Here is a 24,574-nt window from a genome sequence, read left to right as displayed (position 1 = left end):
GAACATCTCAGAGGCAGACTGGAGTCAGGTCAAATGAAAGGACAGAAAAATGTCCACAGATATTGACACCTAGAAAACTATTGATGATTGTGGTGAGTTGAGCTGCCAGTGATATGGCTGGGCATGAAACAGGATGCCTGTGATTGAAAGGAGAGAGTGGATACAGTTAAAAAAAAATCTGGTCCTTTCAAGAAGTTTGTGGAAAAAAATAAAGAAGACTATTCAAGATTGAGGGAGGGATTCTATTTTATTATTATTTTTTATATAATGATTTTTTCCCATTATAGCTGATTTACAGTGTTCTGTCAATTTCCTACTGTATAGCATAGTGACCCAGTTACACATACATGTATTCGTTCTTTTTTCTCACATTATTATGCTCCATCATAAGTGACCAGATGGAGATCCCAGTGCTACACAGCAGGATCTCATTGCTAATCCGTTCCAAAGGCAATAGTCTGCATCTATTAACCTCAAGCACCCCATCCATTCCACTCCCTCCCCTTCCCCCTTGGCAACCACAAGTCTATTCTCCAAGTCCAAGATTTTCTTTTCTGTGGAAAGGTTCGTTTGTGCCGTATATTAGATTCCAGATATAAGTAATATCATATAGTATTTGCCTTTCTCTTTCTGACTTACTTCACTCAGAATGAGAGTCTCTAGTTGCATCATATGTTACTGAAAATGGCATTATTTAATTCTTTTTTATGGCTGAGTAGTATTCCATTGTGTATATATAACACATCATCCTATTTTATTTTGCTACATTTATTTTATTCAGGTAGACTTTTAAAGGCACAATTTAAATTACAGCAAGAGTATACATTCATGCAGCTACCAGCACAGTAAAGTCATAGAACATTTACACCATCCCCCAAAGTTTTTTGTGGATGTGAAGGCACATCCCATCACTGTGAAGGGACTTCCCTTCAGTCACTTCTCCTAAACTCAGGCAAATATCTGCTTTGCTTTTAGTTATCATAAGTTAAATTTGCCTGATTTTTGAGATCATTCTTGTTTCCACTTTTTTCTCCTCTTTATTGCTGAGTGGTATTCTATTGTATGGATATACCATAATTTGTTTACACATTCACCAACTGATGGACATTTGAGCTATGTCAAGTTGAATGGGGTGTTCTTTAAATGTCAGACCAACTTGATTGATGGTGTTCATGTCTTCCACGACATTTCTGATTTTCTGCTTCTTTCTTTCATCCATTACTGAGAAAGGAGTGTTGAAATATCAAACTGATTGTGTACTTTTTTTGTTCCTATCTCTCAGTTATATCAGTTTGTTTCATGTGTTTTGTGTGCCTGTTTTGGAGTAACCAGAGTTAGGATTCTTATGTCCTCTTGGTGAATCAACCCCTTTAACATTATGAACTCTATCTCTGAGGGTAAGTTTTCTTCTCATACTATTGTAACACTTCAGCTTTTTCATGATCAATTTTTTATGGAGTGTTTTTTTTTTCTATCCCTTTACTTTTAACCTGTATCTTTATATTTAAAATGTATTTCTTTTACATAGCATATCGCTCTTGCTTTTTTTGGCCATACTAGCAATATTTACCTTTTAATTGTAGTGATTGCTATTCGCATTTAATGCAGTTATCAATGTAGTTGGTTAAAAATCTATCTCACAACTTATTTTCTCTTCATATCTTTGTTTCTTTTCTTTTTTGCTTCCATTCTTCTGTAATATCCAAGTACTCTTAAACATTTTTTTCTTGCTTTTTATTAAATTGTTGCTCTAGAGTATGCAGGTACATATTTAATTTATTACAGTTATCTTCAGGTAATATACCACTTCACTTACAACATAAGAACCTCAGAGCAGTATGTATCTATTCCTTCCCATTCTTTGTGCCACTTTTGTCATTTATTTTTATTCTATGTATGTATTAAATCCCAGCATATTTTTTTTTGTTTTAAATAGTTATCTTTTAGCGAAACTAAAAATTATTTATTAAATATCTTTTATGTTTCCCAGCATATTTACCATTCCTGGCACTGCTTATTGTCTTATGCAGATCAGGGTCACCATTGGTATCATTTTCCTTCCACCTGAAGAACTTCCTGTAACATTTCTTTTAGCAAAAGACTGATGGCAACAGATTTTCTCAGCTTATGTTTGTCCTCAAAGTCTTTATTTTGACATTACTTTTGAAAGATATTTTTGCTGGATATTAACTCTGGATTGACAGAGTTTAAATAACTTTAATAATGTTATTCCATTGTCTTTGGACTACATCATTTCTGTTGAGAAGTCTGTGATTTTTTAAAATTATAGTTGATTTACAGTGTTGTGCCAATTCTTCTGTACACAAAGTGACATATACAACACACACACACACACACCTTCCTTTATACATACATATATATATATATATATATATATATATATATGGAAAAAGATACACACACATTCCTTTTCTTATGTTAACTTCCATTATGGTCTATCCCAAGAGGTTAGCTATAGTTTCTTGTGCTTTACAGTAGGACCTCATTGCTTATCCATTCTAAATATAATAGTTTGCATCTACTAACCCCTAACTCCCAGTCCATCACACTCCCTTCTCCTCCCCCTTGGCACCATAAGTCTGTTCTATATATCTGTGAATTTGTTTCTGTTTATAGATAGGTTCATTTGTGCCATATCTTAGATTCCACATATAAGTTATATCATATAGTATTTGTCTTTATGACTTACTTCACTAGTATGATAATCTATGATTTTATCTATGTTGCTGCAGATGACATTATTTTGTTCTTTTTTATGGCTGAGTAGTATTCCATTGTGTATATGTACCACATCTACTTGATTCATTCATCTGTCAATGGATATTTAGGTTGTTTCCATGTCTCAGCTATTGTGAACAGTGCTGCAGTCAAGACAGGGGTATATGTGTCTTTTTGAATGAAAGTTTTGCCCGGATATACGCCCAGGAGTGGGATTGCTAGATCATATGGTAGTTCTATGTTTAGTTTTCTGAGGAACCTCCATTCTGCTTTCCATAGTGGTTGTATCAATTTACATTCCCATCTACAGTGTAGGAGCATTCCCTTTGCTCAAACTTTCTCCAGCATTTGTTATTTGTAGTCTTATTGATTATGGCCATTCTGACAGGTATGACGTGGCGCCTCATTGTAGTTTTGATTTGCATTTCTCTAATAATTAGTGATGTTGAGCATTTTTTATGTGCCTACTGCCCATCTGTATGTCTTTTTTTGAGAAATGATTTTGCTACATTTTGAATAGGAAGTCACTTCAAAAGTTTTATGACCTTTAGAAGTTACAGAGTACTTTCAAATTCATCATCTCATTTAACTTTCCTAATTATCCTATGAGATAAGAAGGGCAGTTATCACTATTCCTATTTTACAGAAGAAGAAACAAAGGCTCAGAGACTGGTAAATATCTTCCCAAGGTTACGCAAAAACTAGATGATAAAAGACGGACTCAAATTCCAGATCCTATGCATTGAAAGGTATTCAGTTCCGGAGAACAGGTAGGGCCCATTTGAGAATAGCATCAGATTTTATGAGTTTTGGACGTAGTGATGCATATCATTTCCAGTCTAAATAGGATTCCAAAAACACAAGAAGCCATCTTGGCAAACTAGTGAGCACCTAGTCACAAGGGTCTGCTTTATGTCCAGCATAGCACAGAGTATAGAGGTCCTAAGAGACGAAAAACAAAAATAAGACATGGAACACCATTTGTCAAGGGGTTAAGAGTCATAGCAGGTGAAGGGGGTTTCATTGGAGATGTACAGCCAGGGAACTGAAGAATGTCTTCCAAAGAAGGTGAAATTTAAATTCATTCTATATTCACTGAGTAGCATCCATGTGCCAGGTATCTGTATAGGTACTAGATTAAGTTGCACAGAATGAATGAAAGCTCCCCAGATAGGGATTGAAAGGATACAGCAGATACAAAGGACACTCCTCAGAGTTCCCATTGTGGCTCAGTGATAATGAACCCAACTAGTATCCATGAGGATACAGGTTCAATCCCTGGCCTTGCTTAGTAGATTAAGGATCTGTGTTGCCATGAGCTATGGTATAGGTCACAGATGCAGCTGGGATCTAGTGATGCTGTGGCTGTGGTATATAGGCTGGCAACCCCTAGCCTGGGAACTACCATATGCAGCAGATGCGGCTCTAAAAAGCAGAAAAAGAGAGAGAGAGACAGAGAAAGAAAGGATACTCCTCATGTGCAAAGATTAGAGCTTAAGAGTGGGTAGCTCAGACTAAAGAGGAGCAATTGGTTCAGCATGGATGGAGAAGGTTCATTAGTGGAGGCTGGGAGAGTAAACTGAAAAGTGAGGTCAGAGGAAAATTCTCAGAGAAGTGAGGAATTTTTCCGGTAAACATTGTGAAGGTTTGGAAAGATTTTAATCCAGGCAATGAACACAGCTCCCTACAGAATAATGAGCAGATAGCAGGCCCTCAATAAATATTTCTTCATTAAAGGACTAGGTGGATTAGGAACTGTCTGATGTGGTGGAACTCTGACTGGGTTTGGCTGGAGCTGCAGGCTGGCAAGAGAGTGGCCAGTATGCTGATCTTGGAGCCATAACAATAGGCTGCCTCCATAGTGAGGGAGGCCTGGGCTAAGTCAGAGCTGGGGAACCTAAGAAGTCAGGAGAGATCACTATAGTCAGAGAGCTTGGAATTATGAAGAATTGATTACTGGTGAGAGGTGGGGTGAGTTGAAGGGGAGGAGAGTGAGTAAAAACCCAGAGATATCATGCTTGAGTGACTGCATACATGTGAAGGAAGATACTGATAACCAAGAAAAGACTAGCAGGCGGGGAGCCCATTCAGGAGGGCCTCTTGGCCCACTCCACAGAGAATATTTTCTGGCCAATATGATCATCAAAGTCAGCAATAGCTATTCATCTGCGGAAGACAGATGACAAGTTCCCCTTTCTCTCAACATCATAATTTTGTTGAACATATAATAAATCTGTTGTTGCCTAGTTGGATGTATAGTATAGATGCTTGTATATGAAGGATTCTAACTTGGTACTATTGACATTTGGGCTAGATGATTCTTGTTTATGGGAAGGTCTGTACATTCTAGAATGTTTATCAGCCTCACTGGCCTCTACACACCAGATGTTAGTAGCAACCCTCCCCCTCAGTTGTGACAAGTAAAAATGTCTCCAGACATTGCTAAATGTCCCTTTAGAGTCAAAAATCACCCCCAGCTGAGAACCATTGCTGTATACATACTCCATTCAAAACCCGCATTTTCACAGACCCATGACCTGCCTAGCAACAACCTATACATGGCAGCATCCATGAAATCCAGAGCCAGCATCATGACAGGATTTTTCATCTTTGTGCAAGTACAGTGTCACTGCTGGCCAATTTTCATGGTGTGGTTTCAGAAATTTGATTTAGAGTTTCTACAACTGGGTTTCGGGGGAGCCACTTTATATTCTGTGCACACCCAGCCTGCTCATTTCTTCTCAGGGATGACCAGCGTCTGCATCAGATGTGAAAGCTCAGGCATATATTTGAGCCAGAAATCTGTCTGTTCTCTCTTGCCTCTACACAGGCAAAGTTGAAAGAGGCCAGTTGACTCTCTGTGAGATTATATGTGTGAAAAAAGGTTTACATGAAGGACAAGCAAGTTATACAAGGGTGTTCCAATAGGCATTCTGATAGGAAAAATTATCCTTAATAAGTATGCCCAATCCATTTAGCAGTAAACAATTTCCACATGAAAAGAAGAATTTAGGAGACAAATAGGAGAAAAAAAAAATGAAGTCTCACCGTCAAAATGTTAGACTGCATTAGGAAAATGCATTTCTCCTCCCTTTATTGTTTTTCGGGGGAAAATAATTAAAGAAATAAAAGTCACCTTCACGTACCACCACCATCACCATTGCCATCACCTCAACCTCTTTCAGTGCAAAATACTTCCTTCACACATTTAAACTCTCCCTGTCAGTCTCCTTCTAATCGATTGTAATTATTCTGTGGGAACCTCAAAAGGCTGGTGTGGACAGCCACCCTTTTGTATTAACTGCTCATCCTCTCCGGGATGGTTGCTAAGGCTTCTCTCCCAACATCTTTTCTCTGAATAGCCTTCATTGTAACCATTTAGCTTCAGTAATTTTAATCTGTGCCCCACAAAGCAGAAAGGTCCACACTTTTGTCTAAAGCATCCAGCAAGCCTGATCCTTACAATTGAAGGGGAAATGAATAAGAGAAGAGAGATTGAAAGCAAGTTAAAGATGATAAAATTCAAAACAGATGTCATCTAATTTACAAATTTGACACATAGCCCAGCAGGCCATATTTTAGACTTCAGGCCAAAATTACAAGACTATGAAAAGAAAAACAATTAGCATCTCAGAGAGAATGAAAAACTGAAGGAGACAGGAACCTCCTTCGCACCAAATGAATTAATTGAGTGAGTTTTATTTGATGCACCAGGTAAACACGCTTGTGCTTTTCTTGTTCCTATGTCTTAGGAAGAATGCTTATATCTAAATAATAAACCAACAGAAGCTAACTAACAGGAACAGCCAAGCAAAACATTTAGATATTGAAGTTAATTCTGCAGAAGTAAAAGAAAGATAACAGCAATTGTGGGTTTAAGAAGAGAGGGTGTCAAGATAGGAGAAAAGGTCTATACCTTTCAAAACTGGAAAAGCCCTAAGTAGTCTGCTGGGTAGCCACTAACCATTGGACCATATGCTTGCCAGGACCCAGGGGAAGCTGGTGAAGGAGAGGGTAGCTCCTGACAACGGTGAGCTGACTGAGCAGCCAGTGGTGATTGGACTAGAAGATGCCTTTGCCAAAAGCATGTGGTGCCAGGGAGGCTGCTCTAATCAGGCCACTATCAGAACTGGGGACAGTTTGTCACAGGTGGTCTCAGTAGGAGGTTGAGCTCAGGCCCCAATTAGGGATGGAAGCATTGAAGGATGGAAATTGTGGAAAGAAAGCAGGGGTGGTGAGGAAAATAGAAGAAATGAGAAAAAGTAGGGAGAAAGGATAGCTAGGAAGAAGGCACAAGAGGAAAGCAGAGGGAGAGGAGAAGGGACACCTGACAGATCCCTAAGTCCCAGTCCTGGGGGTCACAGTTCACTCAAATCCAGTTTTCAAAGCCATCAAATTCATGAGGGGAGAAGTTACTTATAAGAGAATTTTAGCACAAAATGTGTGTTTTAAGTTTTCTTAAAACCTCCCCAGGGGCCTACAATATAATTAAATGGCATTGTCTCTGCAATGACTCTGGTTCTGACTTTGGTACTTCCACATGTCTCAGGTGTAGCTGATCACTTAAAAAAATAAAATAATAAAAAAAAAAAGCAAAGCTTTCCCAAACCTCTGGCTTGGTTAAATGGGTGGTATGTTCTTTGGTTGTTTTGGTGGTGATGGTGGTAGTAATGGTGAGACTGTTTATTCTTCACTTTTAAGAATTAGAAGGTGAGGGGGAGACGATGAAAGGTAAAATATAGTCAAAACCAATTGTGTAGGTGTAAATCTGATTTTGGTATACAGGTATCCCCCGCTTTTCGAAAGTTCACTGTAGCTTTTATGAAAGACCTATATTAGTAAGTCCTCTCAATTCCAGGATCCCCATGGATTCCAAAAGCCTTCTCAAGCTCCTCATATAAAATGGTGACTGCAGTTGGCCTCCCTATAGGCTAGTCTACATCCTTGATTTCAACCAGTAGCAGATTGAAATTTGAAATTCACTCTGCAGTTGGTAGACTCTGAGGATATGGAAAGAGGCATATGGAAGGCCAGCTGTATCTGCTTTCAAAAGTAACAGAGAGAAACCCAAAGAGGATTTTATCTTTACAAGAAAGGTAATTGCTTCTTTAACTTATACCATTTCAGTTTAGGAAAGTTTTCATAAGAATGCTATGATAGCGAGAGAAACCCATAAATGGAAAGGGATGGCACAGTGGAGGGAAGGAGATAAAACAACAGTATGTGGGGGAGAATGAAGGGGAAATAGAAAAAGGAGATTATGTTCACAAGAGAATGACTCCAGAACATCTACCTTCCTTGGAGTCACCCCAGAGTTTTGGTTTATCCTAAATTTCATGCTGCATTGCACATCAAAGAAATGGATAACAGGGGAGAATGGGGCATTTGAGTCAGTGTGTGTCCAGAATATATAGCAAAGCAGTATGGCCACAAAGACCCTTCTCCAACTATGAGACCCTTTGCAACTTGTCATTCCAGAGTTACCATCTTGACATCTGGGAGTCACATCAGAACCCAACCCTGGAGTGATACACAGACCCTGCAGGCATGGCCCAAGAGCTCCAGAATTATGGCTCTTGATGGCTTTTTACTGAGTCCACAACCAAAACTGCAGAGAACAGGGAGCCAGATTCTTCTCTCCAACTTCTCAGAGAAGGGTGTGTCTCCAAGTCTGATGAAACTTTTTATCAACTCCTACCACATGCCATGTTCAGTGCTAGGAGCTTTCACTATGTTATATTGTTACATCCTCACAATAATGAAGTCTTTTATTATATATGAAGATTAAAGAGGCTTCATATTAAAGCATAATGGAGAAAACCTTGTGGATGGGCAAGAGCAAAGTAAAGTTCTCTAATTCCTACTCACCTCTGGGTTTCATGTTAATTCTTAGAGGGGCAATAGTGTAAATGCCCAGAAATCATCAGCTCATAAATTTTTTCATTTCTTCCTTTAGTTTAGTCCAGTGGATCTCAAACTTTAGTGTGGACAAGATTTATACTGTTCACAGTACTTCATTAATAATTCAAAGGAGTTTTAAAGGAATATCAAGGGCGATTTGCCTATTCTTCCCCAAAGTTATATCCCACTCATCTTTAATATTTACCTTCTAGAATGCCTTCTTTGTGTCTCTCTTCCACTGCAGGCTGCCCTTCTCCAGAACTCTGGTTTGGTTCCCCTTCCCCAGGAAGTCTTCTCATGCCCACCCAAACCCATGGTGGCCTTCTCTTGTTTAACCTACTAGAACTCATATTGCCTCTCCACAGCCCCAGTCCTGCCCTGAAGTGCTGGGTATCTTTCTGTGTTCCTCTCAAACTTGAGAGAGCTCATATCCAGAACCTATGCCCCACAGAAGGAAAATAGAGTCTTACAAGTACTCATAAGAACTCCCACTTTTTTTAGGCAAGACATGTTTATACAAAGAGAACTTGATTCTTTGAGAACAACTGTTGGCTCAGAAAATGTACATAAGGAAGTTCAGGACCATAATTAAAAGCAGCTGATGTTCTGGTCAGCGTTGCCCCCTGCTTAGGAAAAGCTGAATGCACTTTCACCCCACCAAGGTAACCAGAGTTTTCATAAAGAATATGTGTATCTCTTCAACCTCAGGAGATCTCTGGTGGTCACTTGTGTAAAAAGAAAATCAGAACAACCATTTGTGGCAGTAACTGTGGTTCTCATTACTCCTCTAAGTGTAGGGAAGGAAGGGCTTCAGTTTTTTGCCCCTCTTCTTACTGAAGAAGTTAAGTCTCACATGTGGTACCATTTATGCTCCATCTGCTATTCATTTACTCCACCATTTGTCCTTCCTTAGAGCAGTGTTTATAGTGATGTGAAGGTCTGTAAAGTTATTTCAGGAATTCGTTTATCAGCAAGAGAGGTAGGTAGGAGACATCATTATCAGTTTTGGAGCCGATGAAGCAGGCCCAGGGAGTGTGAGGCCCCAGAAGGGCTGGCTCTGGACCAAGGGGATGGAGATGGGGGCCAGCTCTGCCAGGAGTGTGAGCAATGCAATTACATTTTCGCCAGGGGGACTACGCCCCTTTTCTATAACATAGCAGTGTTCAAAACACAAGATACACAAAAAAGAAAATGGCTTTTCATCAAGCTCCTATGGCTTGGCTTCCCCTTTCAAACAAGACAGGGAACAGAAAAGCCTGGAGGAAAGGAAAACCTGTGCTGTGGGAGAAGAGGTAAGAAGGACTTGACCTTCGTCAGCCCCTCAAGAGAAGGGCAACAACTGAGTGAAAGCAGTTTTACTTGACTCTGATGACCTAGCTATTTTGCTATTTTGGTTCCCCCAAAGCTTCCTGTTCCTTTTTGGTATCCATCATAACTGAACTCTGAATTTGCTGTTTACATGCCATTTGAGCACAATTGGTAGAATGGGCAGACTAGATGAGGAGCGTATCAAAAAGGATAACTTAACCATGTCCCTGCTTTTCCAGTGCCAGGTGATGGTGGGGATGTCTTAACATTTTCCTTCTCCAGGCCCAGTTGTTGCATTTTCATGGTGGATACTCTCCCCTCAATCCTTATCACTGGCCTCTGCTACCTGCTTATGTTCCCAGACAATGAAGTTAGCCTAGAAAAGGAGTGTGTTGTCTCTACAATTCCCATTCCTGATCCAAAGTGTTCTCATGACATTACTATTTTGCATCTTTACACTCTCTTACAGTTGACAGAGTGCTTTTGTAACTTGTACCACATCCAGATGACAATTTATTAGGATCTGGCAGCCTTCTGCTAAGGCTGCTGCTTACCTGGTCTGTCCATTCTAGCCTTGGGAATCTTGACTAATGATTTGGGATCATTCTGAACCAGTATCTGTCAGAGGCAAAAGGTGCCTTTACCTAAGATTTGATAAAGACCCCAGAAGGCCTGAGAGGGGGCAACAAAGCTATGGAATGTGAGGAAACTGCATGCACTTTACCATATTCCAACTCCAAATAATACCTGGCTTATTGCTTAAGTCTCACCTCACTACAGAATTAGCATAACACTCAGAAGCCTTGCTTGACCAAGAGAAAGTGTCTCCACCTGGTGTGCTTCAGATTCTGTTCTTTCAGTGCCTGGGTTCTTGCTTCTCAAACTTGAATGTGAATGTACCACCAGGGCACCTAGGGATTGGGTTAAAGTGCACACTCTGATTTGACAGGTCTAGGGTGGAGGCAGAGATTCTTCATCTCCAAGAACCTCCAAGGTGATACTGATTTTGCTGGGACAGCAGCCTTACTTGGAGCAGCAAGGGCAGAGGCTTTACACTTTCTTGCTGATCGTTTTCCATGACCCATTCTCTCTCTCTCTCATATTGGTTGGATGAAAATGAACAAATGATTGAGCATCTGTATTAGAAAGTTTACTTCCTCATATCAGGGCTTTTAAACTTTGGTTCTATTTGTAGAGAATTCTCTCTCCATGTCTGCAGTTGCTCATAATTCATACTCGAAGTACAGAATTTTTTTGTTTGTTTCTTATAATGCTTTTATTTTTTCCATTATAGCTGGTTTACAGTGTTCTGTCAATTTTCTACTATACAGCATGGTGACCCAGTAACACATACATGTATACATTCTTTTTTCTCACATTATCATGCTCCATCACAAGTGACCAGACATAGTTCCCATATACAGATTTTTTTTTAAAATCGACCATTTCCATGTTACAGTCCTTATATGAGCACACAGTAGGGAGGTTCACTCTCCCGTAATCCACAGTCTTTAGGATGCTACAGAGGTAGGAGGCATTGTATGGTCCTTCATGGCTTAGAACAGGAGACTAAACCTTGTCTTCCAGGTTTGGTATCACCTGTACAAGTTGCCTTCTTTCAGTGTCAGATTTCACACTGGGCAGCAGCCACCTCGGGCTTTACTGTTTGATGTTTTTGTGCCCATTCTGTATGGGCTACACTATCACATCCATTGTCTTCTATAATGCTTTTAGCAATCTGGTGATGCAGTATCATTGATCCCATTCTTAGATGACAGAAACAAGAATTTGCCCATCACTAGTAAACGGGAGATTGGAGTCATTCATGAACCTAGGTTTTTTTCCCTGAAGGCCAAATTCAGTCAATTTCCCTACCATGCTTTCCTTTTTAAGCCCCTAAAAAGACTCTTATTGTGAGTGAAATAAACAAAGGAGTCATTTCATCTCAGCAAAATTCTACATCCTGATGCCCATGTAACTGGGCACCTGCTGGTCTCTGCTGTTGCCCACTGAGGCGGTCAAAGCAGAAGAGAGTACCAAGAATTTGGACTCAGCATTGCCCTTTCCCTGAGTATTTGTGTATAGCTCTTCCAAAGGCGTTACTCATTTCAGTCCCAAACCAGATGACAGCACTGTAGAGCTGGGGGATCATCTCTGTCATTCTTATGATGACTGATGACCCAAGAAATTGCTGAAGAGTAGGGAACAGAATCCTAAGAATTTAAGACTCCTATGTGGATTTGAACCATTATGTTCTCCTACTTCTCTAACAAGCTCCACTCTGCAGGAGTACATATCCTGGACATGGATGGTTCCATAAGCCAAGCTCATCAAAAGTTAACAATATTTTTCTTTGATTTGTTTTTTCTGAGCCAGGAATAGATTTATAGTCTCATTTCCCAGCTTGGTGAGAGCAATGAGCTACCCAAGGACCAGTTTGTTCTTAAGGGGAGTCCCGCTCACACAAGAGGGAGGTAGTTAGGCCTTCCCCTGCCCCTCCCTGGCATCCCTAGAGGTGCTTTTAAAAACTTTACCTTGGCAACAGACACCAGATTCTGTTCAGACTGGAAATCATCATAGCCTCTTGTAATGTGGTGTGTTGAGTTAAAGCCAAGTTAATATTTAGGGGATTATAGAACTCTGACAAAGAATTCTATAAAGTATCTCTGGAGTTAAAAAGTGACAAATGGAAAAGAAATACCACCCCTGCCCCATGTAAGCTAAAGCCCCTGGCCCCCACTTCCAGCCCATCCCCACAAGTAAATGCACATGGGACCAACAGCTCCACTGGTACTTTTACATTTGTGATGCATTTCTTTGCTTTAAGAAAGAGTTTATCTCTGTAAAAGAACTTTGTTTTTGAACAAATTTTCTCCTATCTATTTATACTAAATTTAAAAATCATGAGGAGAAAAAATAAAGGAGCAGTGAATGTTTATTATAAACTCAAACTTCTACCATTTTCTAACCTTTCAACCTATTGAAACCCAAACTTGTCCTAATTCCCTGCCAGCAAAATTCTGTGACAGGCCCTGGTGGATTGTTGGGCCTGAAAGTTCTCTCTAATGTGTCTTATGGCTTTGGCTGCCTTGGCAACTCTTCATTACCACTCCTATGCCGTGACTCTTGTGAAACACAAATCTCCAAATCATAAAAATAAGGAAGATTGTTTATAAGAGAAAGTCTTTGTGGTGAGAATCCTGCTCATCAGCAACCCTTATCAACCTCATATCTAGAGATCACTTTTCGGGCCCAGACATTTTATTGTTGCTTCTTGACTCTTATTTGGTCCTTTTACAAATCCCTCTTTTTATTCCTGCTCTTGCTTCTCTTCACATTTGATGTCTACCAAATGACACCCCCACACCCCCCATGGATCAGGAGAAGTGGCCAGTGCTTGGTGAACATCTGATAGACCTCTGAAGGGTTTTTTGTTGTTGTGGATGCAGGATGCAGTATGATGTCAGAGATGTAGGTGACCTCAGTTCATTTATTCTGCAAACACTTAATGTATCTTGTGAGTGTCAAGCACTGTGCCAGGCACAGGGGAACAAGAATGAGCATTATAGGTCCATGCCCAAGCAGCATCAGGGATTTACCCAGGAATAGGGTAACAGATCAGACAAATAGAGATACAGGACATTAAGTTAAATTTCAGGTAAAAAACAATTTTTTAGTATAAGGATAATCATTTTCGTATAGTACATTTTTAACTCAGTCCTACTAGAGTCATACCCATACTACAAAAAGCATTTGTTGTTTATCTGAAATTCAAGTTTGGCTGGGTGTCCTGTGTTTTACCTGGTAACCCTGCCCCAGAGGCCCCTGATCTAAATAACCCTCTTGGGTCGGTGAATGCCTAGGAATAACCCATAACTCCTCTCACACCCAGAGTCCCCTAAGAGGGCTTCCATAAGGCAGTCTGAGGGTGAAGCAAGGCATGCTCCCAGGTACAAGAGCTCTGATTCACTCAAGCCCTGGTGCTTAATAGCCAGCACTTGGTAACTGGAGACAGAGCGAGGGAAGGGAGCTGAGTGACTGTCCTCTCCAGCATTCTCCAGGGCACATTAGTGCCCTCCGGGATATGTCTAGGCCACATCAGTGCCCTCCAAGATATGTCTTGGACAAGATATGTCTAGGCCACATTTCTACATTAACACATCACATATATAGGACAGAGGAATAATAGTAATAACAATTAATAATAATAAGATTTAGCATCTAGTGACTGCCTGTTTTGTGCTAGGAGCAGTGCTTCGTGCCAGTTCTGTCATCTTGGCTTCCCAACAAACCCTGTGAGTTAAGTAGAGTCATTATCTCCATTTTATAAATGGTGAAATTCATTTGAAGTGTTACAAGAAATAAAAGGTCTCCATTAGCAAGAAAAGTTTATTTTAAAAAAAGTCAGAAACTGATCCAATAAAATTATTGAAGGGAATTTATTATAATCATGTCAAATTTGAAGTTTTTTGAAGAAAATTTTATTATTTTAACTGTTGTTATAACCCAGAGCTTTATAGAGAAAGAAAAAACTAGTAAATTCATGAGAAACTATACCTCTGACAACTCATATATTTTGAAATTTAAAAATTGGTATAATTCTCAGAGTTCCTGTCATGGTTCAGTGGTTAATGAACCCGACTAGCATCCATGAGGACGTGGGTTCGATCCCTGGCCTCGCTCAGTGGGTTAAGGATCCGGTGGTGTATGTCGCAGACATGGCTCGGATCCTGCATTGCTGTGGCTGTGGCATAGGTGGGCAGCTACAGCTCTAATTCGACCCCTAGCCTGAGAACCTCCATATGCAGTGGGTGCGGCCCTAAAAAGACAAAAAAAAAATTGTAGAATACTTAATATCCAATATATACATATTGGAATGTACTTTGTGCTTTACAAATTTTTAAGTTTTAATAATCCCAACTGTGGAAGTTTCTAAAATAAAGTTTATAAATTTCTCATCTTGAGAGGGTTCATTGAGTCTTTTAAAATTAACCTTTTTAATCATGATTTGCAAAATAGCATCCAGTGATGGTACTGTCTTAGTTTTGTTTGTAATAGGAGTAAAAATTCAGCTTTTAGAATCTTCTGGCTAGACAATGTCAAAACATCCATCTGGTTTGTGGGCAGCCAGTATCTTATATGTGTTAGAAAGGGAAACATGTTCAAGATTAGCATTTATTCCCACATACTGGTCCTTTTTTTTTCTCAGTGAATTTTATTACATTTATAGTTGTACAGTGATAATCACAACCAGATTTTATAACACTTCCATCCCAAACCCTCAACCTGTCTCATTTGGAAACCATAACTTTTTCAAAGTCTGTGAGTCAGTATCTCTTTTTTTTAGATTCTGCATGTAAGTGATGTTGGTGTCTCATTGTCTGACTGACTTCACTTACTATGATAATTTCTAGGTCCATCCATGTTGCTGCAAATGCCATTATTTCTTTCCTTTTAATGGCTGAGTGATATTCTATTGTGTGTGTGTACCACATATTCTTGATCCTCTCCTCTGTTGGTGGACATTTAGGAGCACTGCAATGAACATTGGCATACATGTGTCTTTTCAATTTGTGGTTTTCTCTGGATAGATGCCCAGGAGTGGGATTGCTGAATCAAATGGTAATTCTATTTTTAGTTTTCTGAGGAATCTCCATACTGTTTTCCACAGTGGTTGCACCAATTTACAATCCCACCAACAGTGTAATAGGGTTCCTTTTTCTCTACACCCTCTCCAGCACTTATTGTTTGTAGACTTTTGGATGATGGCCATTCTGGCTGGTGTAAGGTGATACCTCACAGTGGTTTTGTTTTGCATTTCTCTAATAATGAATGATGTTGAACATCTTTTCATGTGTTTTTGGCCATCTGTATGTATTCTTTGGAGAACTGTCTGTTTAGATCTTCTGCCCATTTTTTGGTGGGGTTGTTTGTTTTTTTGGTATGGAGCTACAGAAGGTGTTCATAAATTTTGGAGATTACTCCCTAGTCAGTTGCTTCATTTGCAAACATTTTCTCCCATTCTGTGGGTTATCTTTTCATTTTGTTTAGGATTTCCTTTGCTGTGCAGAAACATTTAAGTTTAATGAAGTCCCATTTGTTTATTTTTGTTTTTATTGTTATTACTCTAGGAGGTGGACCTGAGATGTTGTTGCTGTGGTTTATGTTGGAGAGTGTTTTGCCTGTATTTTGCCTATAAGAATTTTGCCTATAAGTGTTTTGCCTATAAGAATTTTATAATATCTAGCCTTATATATAGGTCTTTAATCCATTTTGAGTTTGTTTTTGTGTATGGTGTTAGGGAGTGTTCTAATTTTATTCTTTTACATGTGGCTATCCAGTTTTCCCAGCACCACCTATTGAACAGTCTGTCTTTTCTCCAGTATATATTCTTGCCTCCTTTGTCATAGATTAGTTGACTGTAGGTGCATGGGTGTAATTCTGGGCTTTTTTTTTAATTTATTTTTTTTCCACTGTACAGCATGGGGACCAAGTTACACTTACATGTATACATTTTTTCCCCACCCTTTGTTCTGTTGCAATATAAGTATCTAGACATAGTTCTCAATGCTACTCAGCAGGATCTCCTTGTAAACCCATTCTAAGTTGTATCCGATAACCTCAAGCTCCCGATCCCTCCCACTCCCTCCCTCTCATTCCAGGCAGCCACAAGTCTATTCTCCAAGTCCATAATTTTCTTTTCTGTGGAAATGTTCACTTGTGCTGTGTATTAGATTCCAGTTATAAGTGATATCATATGGTATTTTTCTTTGTCTTTCTGACTCATTTCACTCAGTATGAGAGTCTCTAGTTCCATCCATGTTGCTGTAAATGGCATTATGTCATTTGTTTTTATGGCTGAGTAGTATTCCATTGTGTATATATACCACCTCTTCCGAATCCAATCATCTGTCGATGGACATTTGGGTTGTTTCCATGTCCTGGCTATTGTGAATAGTGCTGCAATGAACATGCGGGTGCATATGTCTCTTTTAAGCAGAGTTTTGTCCGGATATATGCCCAAGAGTGGGATTGCGGGGTCATATGGAAGTTCTATGTATAGATTTCTAAGGTATCTCCAAACTGTTCTCCATAGTGGCTGTACCAGTTTACATTCCCACCAACAGTGCAGGAGGGTTCCCTTTTCTCCACACCCCCTCCAGCACTTGCTATTTGTGGATTTATTAATGATGGCCATTCTGACTGGTGTGAGGTGGTATCTCATGGTAGTTTTGATTTGCATTTCTCTTATAATCAGCGATGTTGAGCATTTTTTCATGTGTTTGTTGGCCATCTGTATGTCTTCCTTGGAGAATAGTCTATTCAGGTCTTTAGCCCACTTTTCCATTGGGTTTTTGGCTTTTTTGCTCTTGATTTGTATAAGTTGGTTATATATTCTAGAGATTAAGCCCTTGTCAGTTGCATCATTTGAAACTACTTTCTCCCATTCTGTAAGTTGTCTTTTTGTTTTCTTTTGGGTTTCCTCTGCTGTGCAAAAGCTTTTCAGTTTGATTAGGTCCCATGGGTTTATTTTTGCTCTAATTTCTATTGCTTTGGGAGACTGACCTGAGAAAATATTCATGATGTTGATGTCAGAGAGTGTTTTGCCTATGTTTTCTCCTAGGAGTTGGATGGTGTCCTGTCGTAGATTTAAGTCTTTCAGCCATTTGGAGTTTATTTTGGTGCATGGTGTGAGGGTGTGTTCTAGTTTCATTGCTTTGCATGCAGCTGTCCAGGTTTCCCAGCAATGCTTGCTGAATAGACTTTCTTTTTCCCATTTTATGTTCTTGCCTCCCTTGTCAAAGATTAATTGACCATAGGTGTCAGGGTTTATTTCTGGGTTCTCTATGCTGTCCCATTGGTCTGTCTGTCTGTTTTGATACCAGTACCACACTGTTTTGATGACTGTGGCTTTGTAATATTGCTTGAAGTCTGGGAGAGTTATACCTCCTGCTTAGTTTTTGTTTCTCAGGATTGCTTTGGCAATTCTGGGTCTTTTGTGGTTCCATATACATGTTTGGATTGTTTTTTCTAGTTCTGTGAAAAATGTCCTGGGTTATTGGATAGGTATTGCGTTGATTCTGTAGATTGCTTTGGGTAGGACGGCCATTTTTACAATATTGATTTTTCCAATCCATGAAGATGGAATATCTTTCCATTTCTTTACATCTTCTTTAATTTATTTGATTAAAGTTTTATAGTTCTCAGTATAAGTCCTTTACCTCCTTGGTCAGGTGTGTTCTGAGGTATTTGATTTTTTGGGGTGCAATTTTAAAAGGTATTATATTTTTGTATTCCTTTTCTAATATTTCATTGTTAGTATACAGAAATGTGACTGATTTCTGAATATTAATCTTATATCCTGCTACTTTGCTGAATTTATTAATCAGTTCAAGTAGTTTTTGGGTTGAGTCCTTCGGGTTTTCTATGTATAGTATCATGTCATCTGCATACAGTGACAGTTTTATCTCTTCTCTTCCTATTTGGATGCCTTTTATTTCTTTTGTTTGTCTAATTGCTGTGGCTAGGACTTCCAAAACTATGTTGAATAGCAGTGGTGAGAGCGGGCATCCCTGTCTTGTTCCAGATTTGAGTGAGAAGGCTTTCAGCTTTTCTCCATTGAGTATTATATTTGGTGTGGGTTTGTCATAAATGGCTTTGATTATGTTCTGGAATGTTCCCTCTATACCCACTTTGGCGAGAGTTTTGATCATGAATGGATGTTGGACTTTGTCAAATGCTTTCTCTGCATCTATTGAGATGATCATATGGTTTTCGACTTTTCTTTTGTTAATGTGATGTATGACATTGATTGATTTGCATATGTTGAACCATCCTTGTGAACCTGGGATGAACCCTACCTGGTCATGGTGTATGATGTTTTTTATATGTTGTTGGATTCAGTTGGCTAAGATTTTGTTGAGAATTTTTGCGTCTATATTCATCAAAGATATTGGCTGATAGTTTTCTTTTTTGGTGGTATCTTTGTCTGGATTTGGAATTAGGGTGATGGTGGCATCATAGAATGTCTTTGGGAGTGTTCCTTCTTCTTCAATCTTTTGAAAAAGTCTAAGGAGGATGGGCACCAGGTCCTCTTTATATGTTTGGTAGAATTCGCCTGTGAAGCCATCCTGGACTTTTATTTGTATGGGGTGTTTTTATGACATATTCAATATCATTCCTAGTGATCAGTCTGTTCAGTTGGTCTGTTTCTTTTTGATTCAGTTTTGGCAGGCTGTGAGATTCTAGAAAATTGTCCATTTCTTCCAGATTGTCAAATTTGTTGGCATATAGTTGTTCATAGTAATTCTGGGCTTTCTGTCCTGCTCCACTGATCTATATTCCTTTGTGCCAGTACCATACAGTTTTGATGACTGTTCCTTTATAGTATAGTCTGAAGTCAGGGAGCCTGATTCCTCCAGCTCCATTTTTCTTTCTCAGGTTGTCTTTGGCTATTCTGGGTCTTTTGTGCTTCAAACAAACTTTAAAATATTTTGTTCAAGTTCTGTGAAAAATGTCCTTAGTAATTTGATAGGGATTGCATTGAATCTTAGACTGCCTTGGATAGTATAGTCATTTTGATAATATGGACTTTTGCAATCCAGGAGCATGGTATGTCTTTCCATCTATTTGTGTCATCTTTGATTTCTTTCATCAGTGTCTTATAGTTTTCAGAATATAGGTCTTTTGGCTCTTTAGGTAGGTTTCTTCATAAGTATTTTATTCCTTTGGATGTGATGGTAGGTGGGATTGTTTCCCTAATTTCTCTTTCTGATCTTTCATTGTTAGTGTATAGAAATGCCATCGATTTCTGTGTATTGATTTTGTATCCTGCGACTTTGCCAAAATCATGGATGAGCTCTAACAGTTTTCTGGTAGAGTATTTAGGATTCTCTAGGTATGGTATCATGTCATCTGCAAATAGTGATAGTTTTACTTCTTCCTTTCCAATTTGGATTCCTTTTAGTTCTTTTACTTCTCTGATTGCCAAGCTAGGACTTCCAAAACTATGTTGAAGAGTAGTGGCAAGAGCGGACATCCTTGTCTTGTTCCTGATCTCAGCGGGAATTCTTTCAGTTTTTCACCATTGAGAATGATGTTAGCTCTGGGTTTGTTGTATATGGCCTTTACCATGTTGAGGTAGGTTCCCGTTATGCCCACTTTCTGAAGTGTTTTTATCAGAAATGGGTGTTGGATTTTGTCAGAGGCTTTTTTTGTGTCTATTGAGAGGATCATATGGTTTTTCTTCTTCAGTTTGTTAATGTGGTGTATCACACTGATGGATTTGCAGATATTGAAGAACCCTTGCATGCCTGGGATAAATCCCTCTTGTTCATGATGTACAATCCTTTTAATGTATTGTTGGTGCGGTTTGCTAGTATTTTGTTGAGGATTTTTGCATCGATGTTCATCCGTGAAATTGGCCTGTAGTTTTCCTTTTTGTGTGGTATCTTTGTCTGGTTTTGGTGTCAGGGTGATGGTGGCCTCATAGAATGAGTTTTGGAGTGTTCCTTCCTCTGTAATTTTCCCATATGCTGGTTCTTTAAATTTATTCATGTATATTTCAGTTAAGCATGGGATGGAAAAAAAGTTTTTCATTATGTATGCAAAACCATAGGAAGCCTGTAAAAGTTATATTAAAATGCATTTATATTCTCCCAGCAATAGCTTACTACATAGTAATCAATTCTCAGCAACTTAATGGATGATCTACTCTCCTTCCCAGTTTTTTTACAATCAGCATACCTCCCTGGGCTGGACTAACAGGAGGATTGCAACCACTGAGAACCCAAAACTGAACCCTCCTTCAAGGTCAGGACCCTTCTCTGGGCCAGCCAGAAAAGCTATAGTATTTCCAGCCCTTCAGCAGTGCCCACCACAGACGTGGCCACAGAGTGGGTGGGATATAACTGAAAAAGTAAACAGTGGAGTTCCTGTCATATCTCAGTGGTTAATGAATCCGACTAGGAACCACGAGGTTGTGGGTTTGATCCCTGGCCTTGTTCAGTGGGTTAAGGATCCATCATTGCCGTGAGCTGTGGTGTAGGTCGCAGATGCAGCTCAGATCCCACATTGCTATGGCTGTGGCATAGCCCGGAAGCTACAGCTCCGATTAGACCTCTAGCCTGGGAACCTCCATATACTATGGGTGCAGCCCTAGAAAAAGACAATCAATCAATCAATCAATCAAATAAAAAATAAAAAGTATCACCAGCTCTTCTTTGTTAGTTTTCCCTAAAAAAGCAGTGCCATTTAAAAAACCAAAAGTGTTTTCTCACCCATACTTAAGAACTATGCCAGGTTTACTTTGGCCATTACAGGAAAATAGCCATATATTTGAAAAAGCCAAGATTTTTCTGTAAATTTCAGGCCCCTTTCCTCTACCTCTAGGAAAAGTACTAATGAAAACCAAGTAAATTCACACAGACAAACCAGTAGAATTATTAAGCCATCTTGGTCAGTGGATTTCAAGGGATTATTAACCCTTTTGTTTCTAAGGAAAGAATGAATACTAACCTCATATGGTATGACTGATAGTGATTGTTAGAAATTAAAGTTGTTCCAGTCTGGCTCAATATTAGAAGGCAGGTAAGGGAAGGTAAGCGTGTACTACTTTTCTCTAATCATTCAGCACCTCATTGAGCATCAGTGAGCTGTTTCTGCAGTATCTGTAGGGTCTGACCCTACCTAAGGCACTGTGTTAACCCTTAAAGAATAACAAAATTATTCTGCAAATAGCCCCTGCCTTACAAGAGGTAAATTTAATGACCCATAGAGTGTTTTATAAATTCTATAATAGAAGATATTTGAAACTATTGTCATTCATGGAAAACCTCTTTCCTCCAATGTATTAAAATTCATAAAGATTTTTCTTCATAAAAGGGAAGAGTCCCACTGATTTCCATAAAATTAACAAAACCATGAGTATACATAGTCCATTTGAAATGTTCTTATTCTAATAATTTCAGTACAAACAGATTAGCACATACAAGTTTTCTAGAAAATGTCTGCCACAAATTTCATATGAAAGCCATGCTTTTGGAGAACTAGATAAGAATATGGTGGATATCCCAGACATGGAGAATAGACTTGTGGTTGCCAAGGTGGATGGGGAGGGAATGGGATGGCCTGGGAATTTAGGGTTAGTAGATGTTAACTAGTACAGTTAGAATGGATAAGCAGTGAAGTCTTGTATAGCACAGGGAATTATATCTCCTGGGATAGACCATGATGGAAAATAATGTTTAAAAAAGGAATATATATATATATTTATGACTGAGTCACTTTACTGTACAGCAGAAGTTGGCACAACAGTGAAAATCAACTGTAATTTTTTTAAAAAAAGATTGTGGATAACCATAATATCTGCATTTTATTCTCTGAGCCCTTCCAACACTATTTCTAATACAGAGTTGCTATAAACACCGATATTGCTAAACCTCTGACAGAATACACTATAGGAGCAATTTCAAAGATGTATGTCCATAATAGTTACTAGTATATATTTGTTAATGACTAATAAATTGAGCAGGTACAGGGTTTTTTCCAGCTTTGATTAAGAAGCAGTTAAACAGAGAGTAACAATGTTCTAAAGGGTATATGTGATGAACATCTAATGCAATGATTTTCATTCTTTTAGGAGAAAAACCAGTAATGAAATTGAATTTCTTGAGAAACTGGAAGAAACCAAGTTCACTGTAGATGAAAATGAAGACCATGAAAAGCTCCAAGTTAAAATACAGGCTTTTGAGGACAAAATAACTGTGGAGAACAATACCCCTGGCTCTATCAGACGATATAGTTTGGACCAAGTTTCAAAGGAAGGAAGAAAAGATATTAGATTTAATAGGTATAAATTTTGTTTGGCTGGTTTTAAACATTATGTTCTTCATGTTTGCTATTAGTTTTGTTACCACACTTTTATGAAGTGGTTTTTATATTTATTTATTTATTTATTTTATTTTTGTCTTTTTTTTAGGACTGCACCATGGCGTATGGAATTTCCCAGGCTAGGGGTCAAATTAGAGCTGTGGCTGCCAGCCGACACCATAGCTAGCCATAGCAACACAGGATCTGAACCGCATCTGAGACCTACACCACAGCTCACAGCAACGCTGGATCCTTAACCCACTGAGTGAGGCCAGGGATTGAACCCACATCCTCATACATATTAATCAAGTTTGCTACCACTGAGCCGTGATGGGAACTCTTGAAGTGATTTTTAAATACTTTTTACTTACGTCGAAATCCATCCATAATGCTTTTGTTATCCAAAGAGGCTAGTTATATCAAAAGGAGAATACAAATAAAACTCAGAAACCTATGGCTTACTTTTTAAAAAGCACTTCTTAAATACAGATTGCTAATGTTGAGAATGACTGTCTGGAGCTTTTCTTGATTTCTGATGAAAAAGCAGAAGCAAAAGTAGAAAAAAAGAATGTAAATATGTAAGTCTACCATTTCCCAGTCACTTACGCCATGAAGTTGATTTTTAAATCTTTATTTTGGGAAGTGGCCTAGATCTACAATGCTTTGGTTTATTAGATAACTTGTATGTTTTTATTAAATCTGTTAAAGGCACCAGTTCCCAGTTTCATACTCTAGAGGAAATAACTTGCCTTCATGTTATTATTCTTTTCCTTGTCAGTAAATGGTAGTTCAACTTCTTTATCTGCCTCAGCCTTCCCTTTGCTTATATTGTAGGTCAAAGAGTTTGGCTTTGCACACTGTGCTTACAAATTCCTTGAGTTCAGAGTATGGGGATGCTGTAGAGAGTGCAGATACGCCGGCCAGCATCTCTCTTTCAGAAATAGACGCACTTGGCCAAGGACGTGACAGGTCACCCTTTAAGGCAGATGCCGATGGATCACAGCTGGTAAATTCTTCAGTTTCACACCCAAGTATTATGCATATAGAATCTGAGAATTTGCCAGAAATGGTTCAAGAAAACCATCAGGAGGAAACTCCAGAGACAACCACAAGTTCTGTAGAGTACCACGATAAGCTCTACTTGTACTTAAAGGAAAACCTCAGTAAAGTGAAAGCATATGCTTTGGAAATCGGAAAGAAGATTCCAGTCCCTGACCAGTGTACCATTGAAGGTAAGTGACCTGAACTCTCCAAACTTAAGAAATTTCAGACATCACTGGGAAAACAAAAACAAAACAAAACTCAAGTAACTTAAATTGTCATACCCCTTCTGAATCTTCTGCAAAATAGATGGTTTGAAAACACCCTCAAATTATTTTAATTGCTTTTTTCCCAAATAAGTTCAATAATCTATTTTTTTCCATATGAATCTACCTAAATCCACCAACTCTGATTTTTTTCAAATCTCAAAACATATTTTTTCTGGTTTCTCATCCCTGGTGTTTAAGAATATTATGGAAATGGATCTATGGCCCCCAAAACAGGCTTTGGGGTAGGTGTCCAGCCAGAGGCATTTTCTATCTACAGCATGCAAGGAAGTTTTAGGCACCATTGAGCTTCAAGAGATTTTCCTTCTATTCATTCAGCATGTACTTATGAAGCAGCTGCTGTATCCCAGGCACTGTGTAAAGTTTCAGATTTGTGGGGGATTCAGCTATGAACCAAACAGATGTGATCCCAACCTCTTGAAAATTAG

At 38.9% G+C, this 24,574-nt stretch overlaps 1 protein-coding gene across 4 annotated transcripts in view; it reads left to right on the top strand.

Annotated features, from left to right (window-relative positions):
* The window catches only part of VEPH1 (ventricular zone expressed PH domain containing 1), a 274,843-nt gene that overhangs the window by 140,915 nt on the left and 109,354 nt on the right, over nucleotides 1-24,574 (top strand). For 3 of the 4 annotated variants that reach the window (XM_047785422.1, XM_047785415.1, XM_047785430.1), the window contains 2 exons: nucleotides 22,589-22,798; nucleotides 23,653-24,050. In XM_047785422.1, coding sequence (XP_047641378.1) covers nucleotides 22,589-22,798; nucleotides 23,653-24,050 — 608 coding nt within the window. Of the gene's footprint in view, nucleotides 1-20,674; nucleotides 20,827-22,588; nucleotides 22,799-23,652; nucleotides 24,051-24,574 lie in introns of those variants that run through there. The other variant, XM_047785439.1, reaches the window with a different exon arrangement.

The sequence above is a fragment of the Phacochoerus africanus genome, chromosome 1, assembly GCF_016906955.1.
Source record: "Phacochoerus africanus isolate WHEZ1 chromosome 1, ROS_Pafr_v1, whole genome shotgun sequence".
Lineage (NCBI taxonomy): Eukaryota > Metazoa > Chordata > Mammalia > Artiodactyla > Suidae > Phacochoerus > Phacochoerus africanus.
Note: the sequence above shows the minus strand (reverse complement) of the source record. Positions and strands in the feature narration are given on the sequence as shown.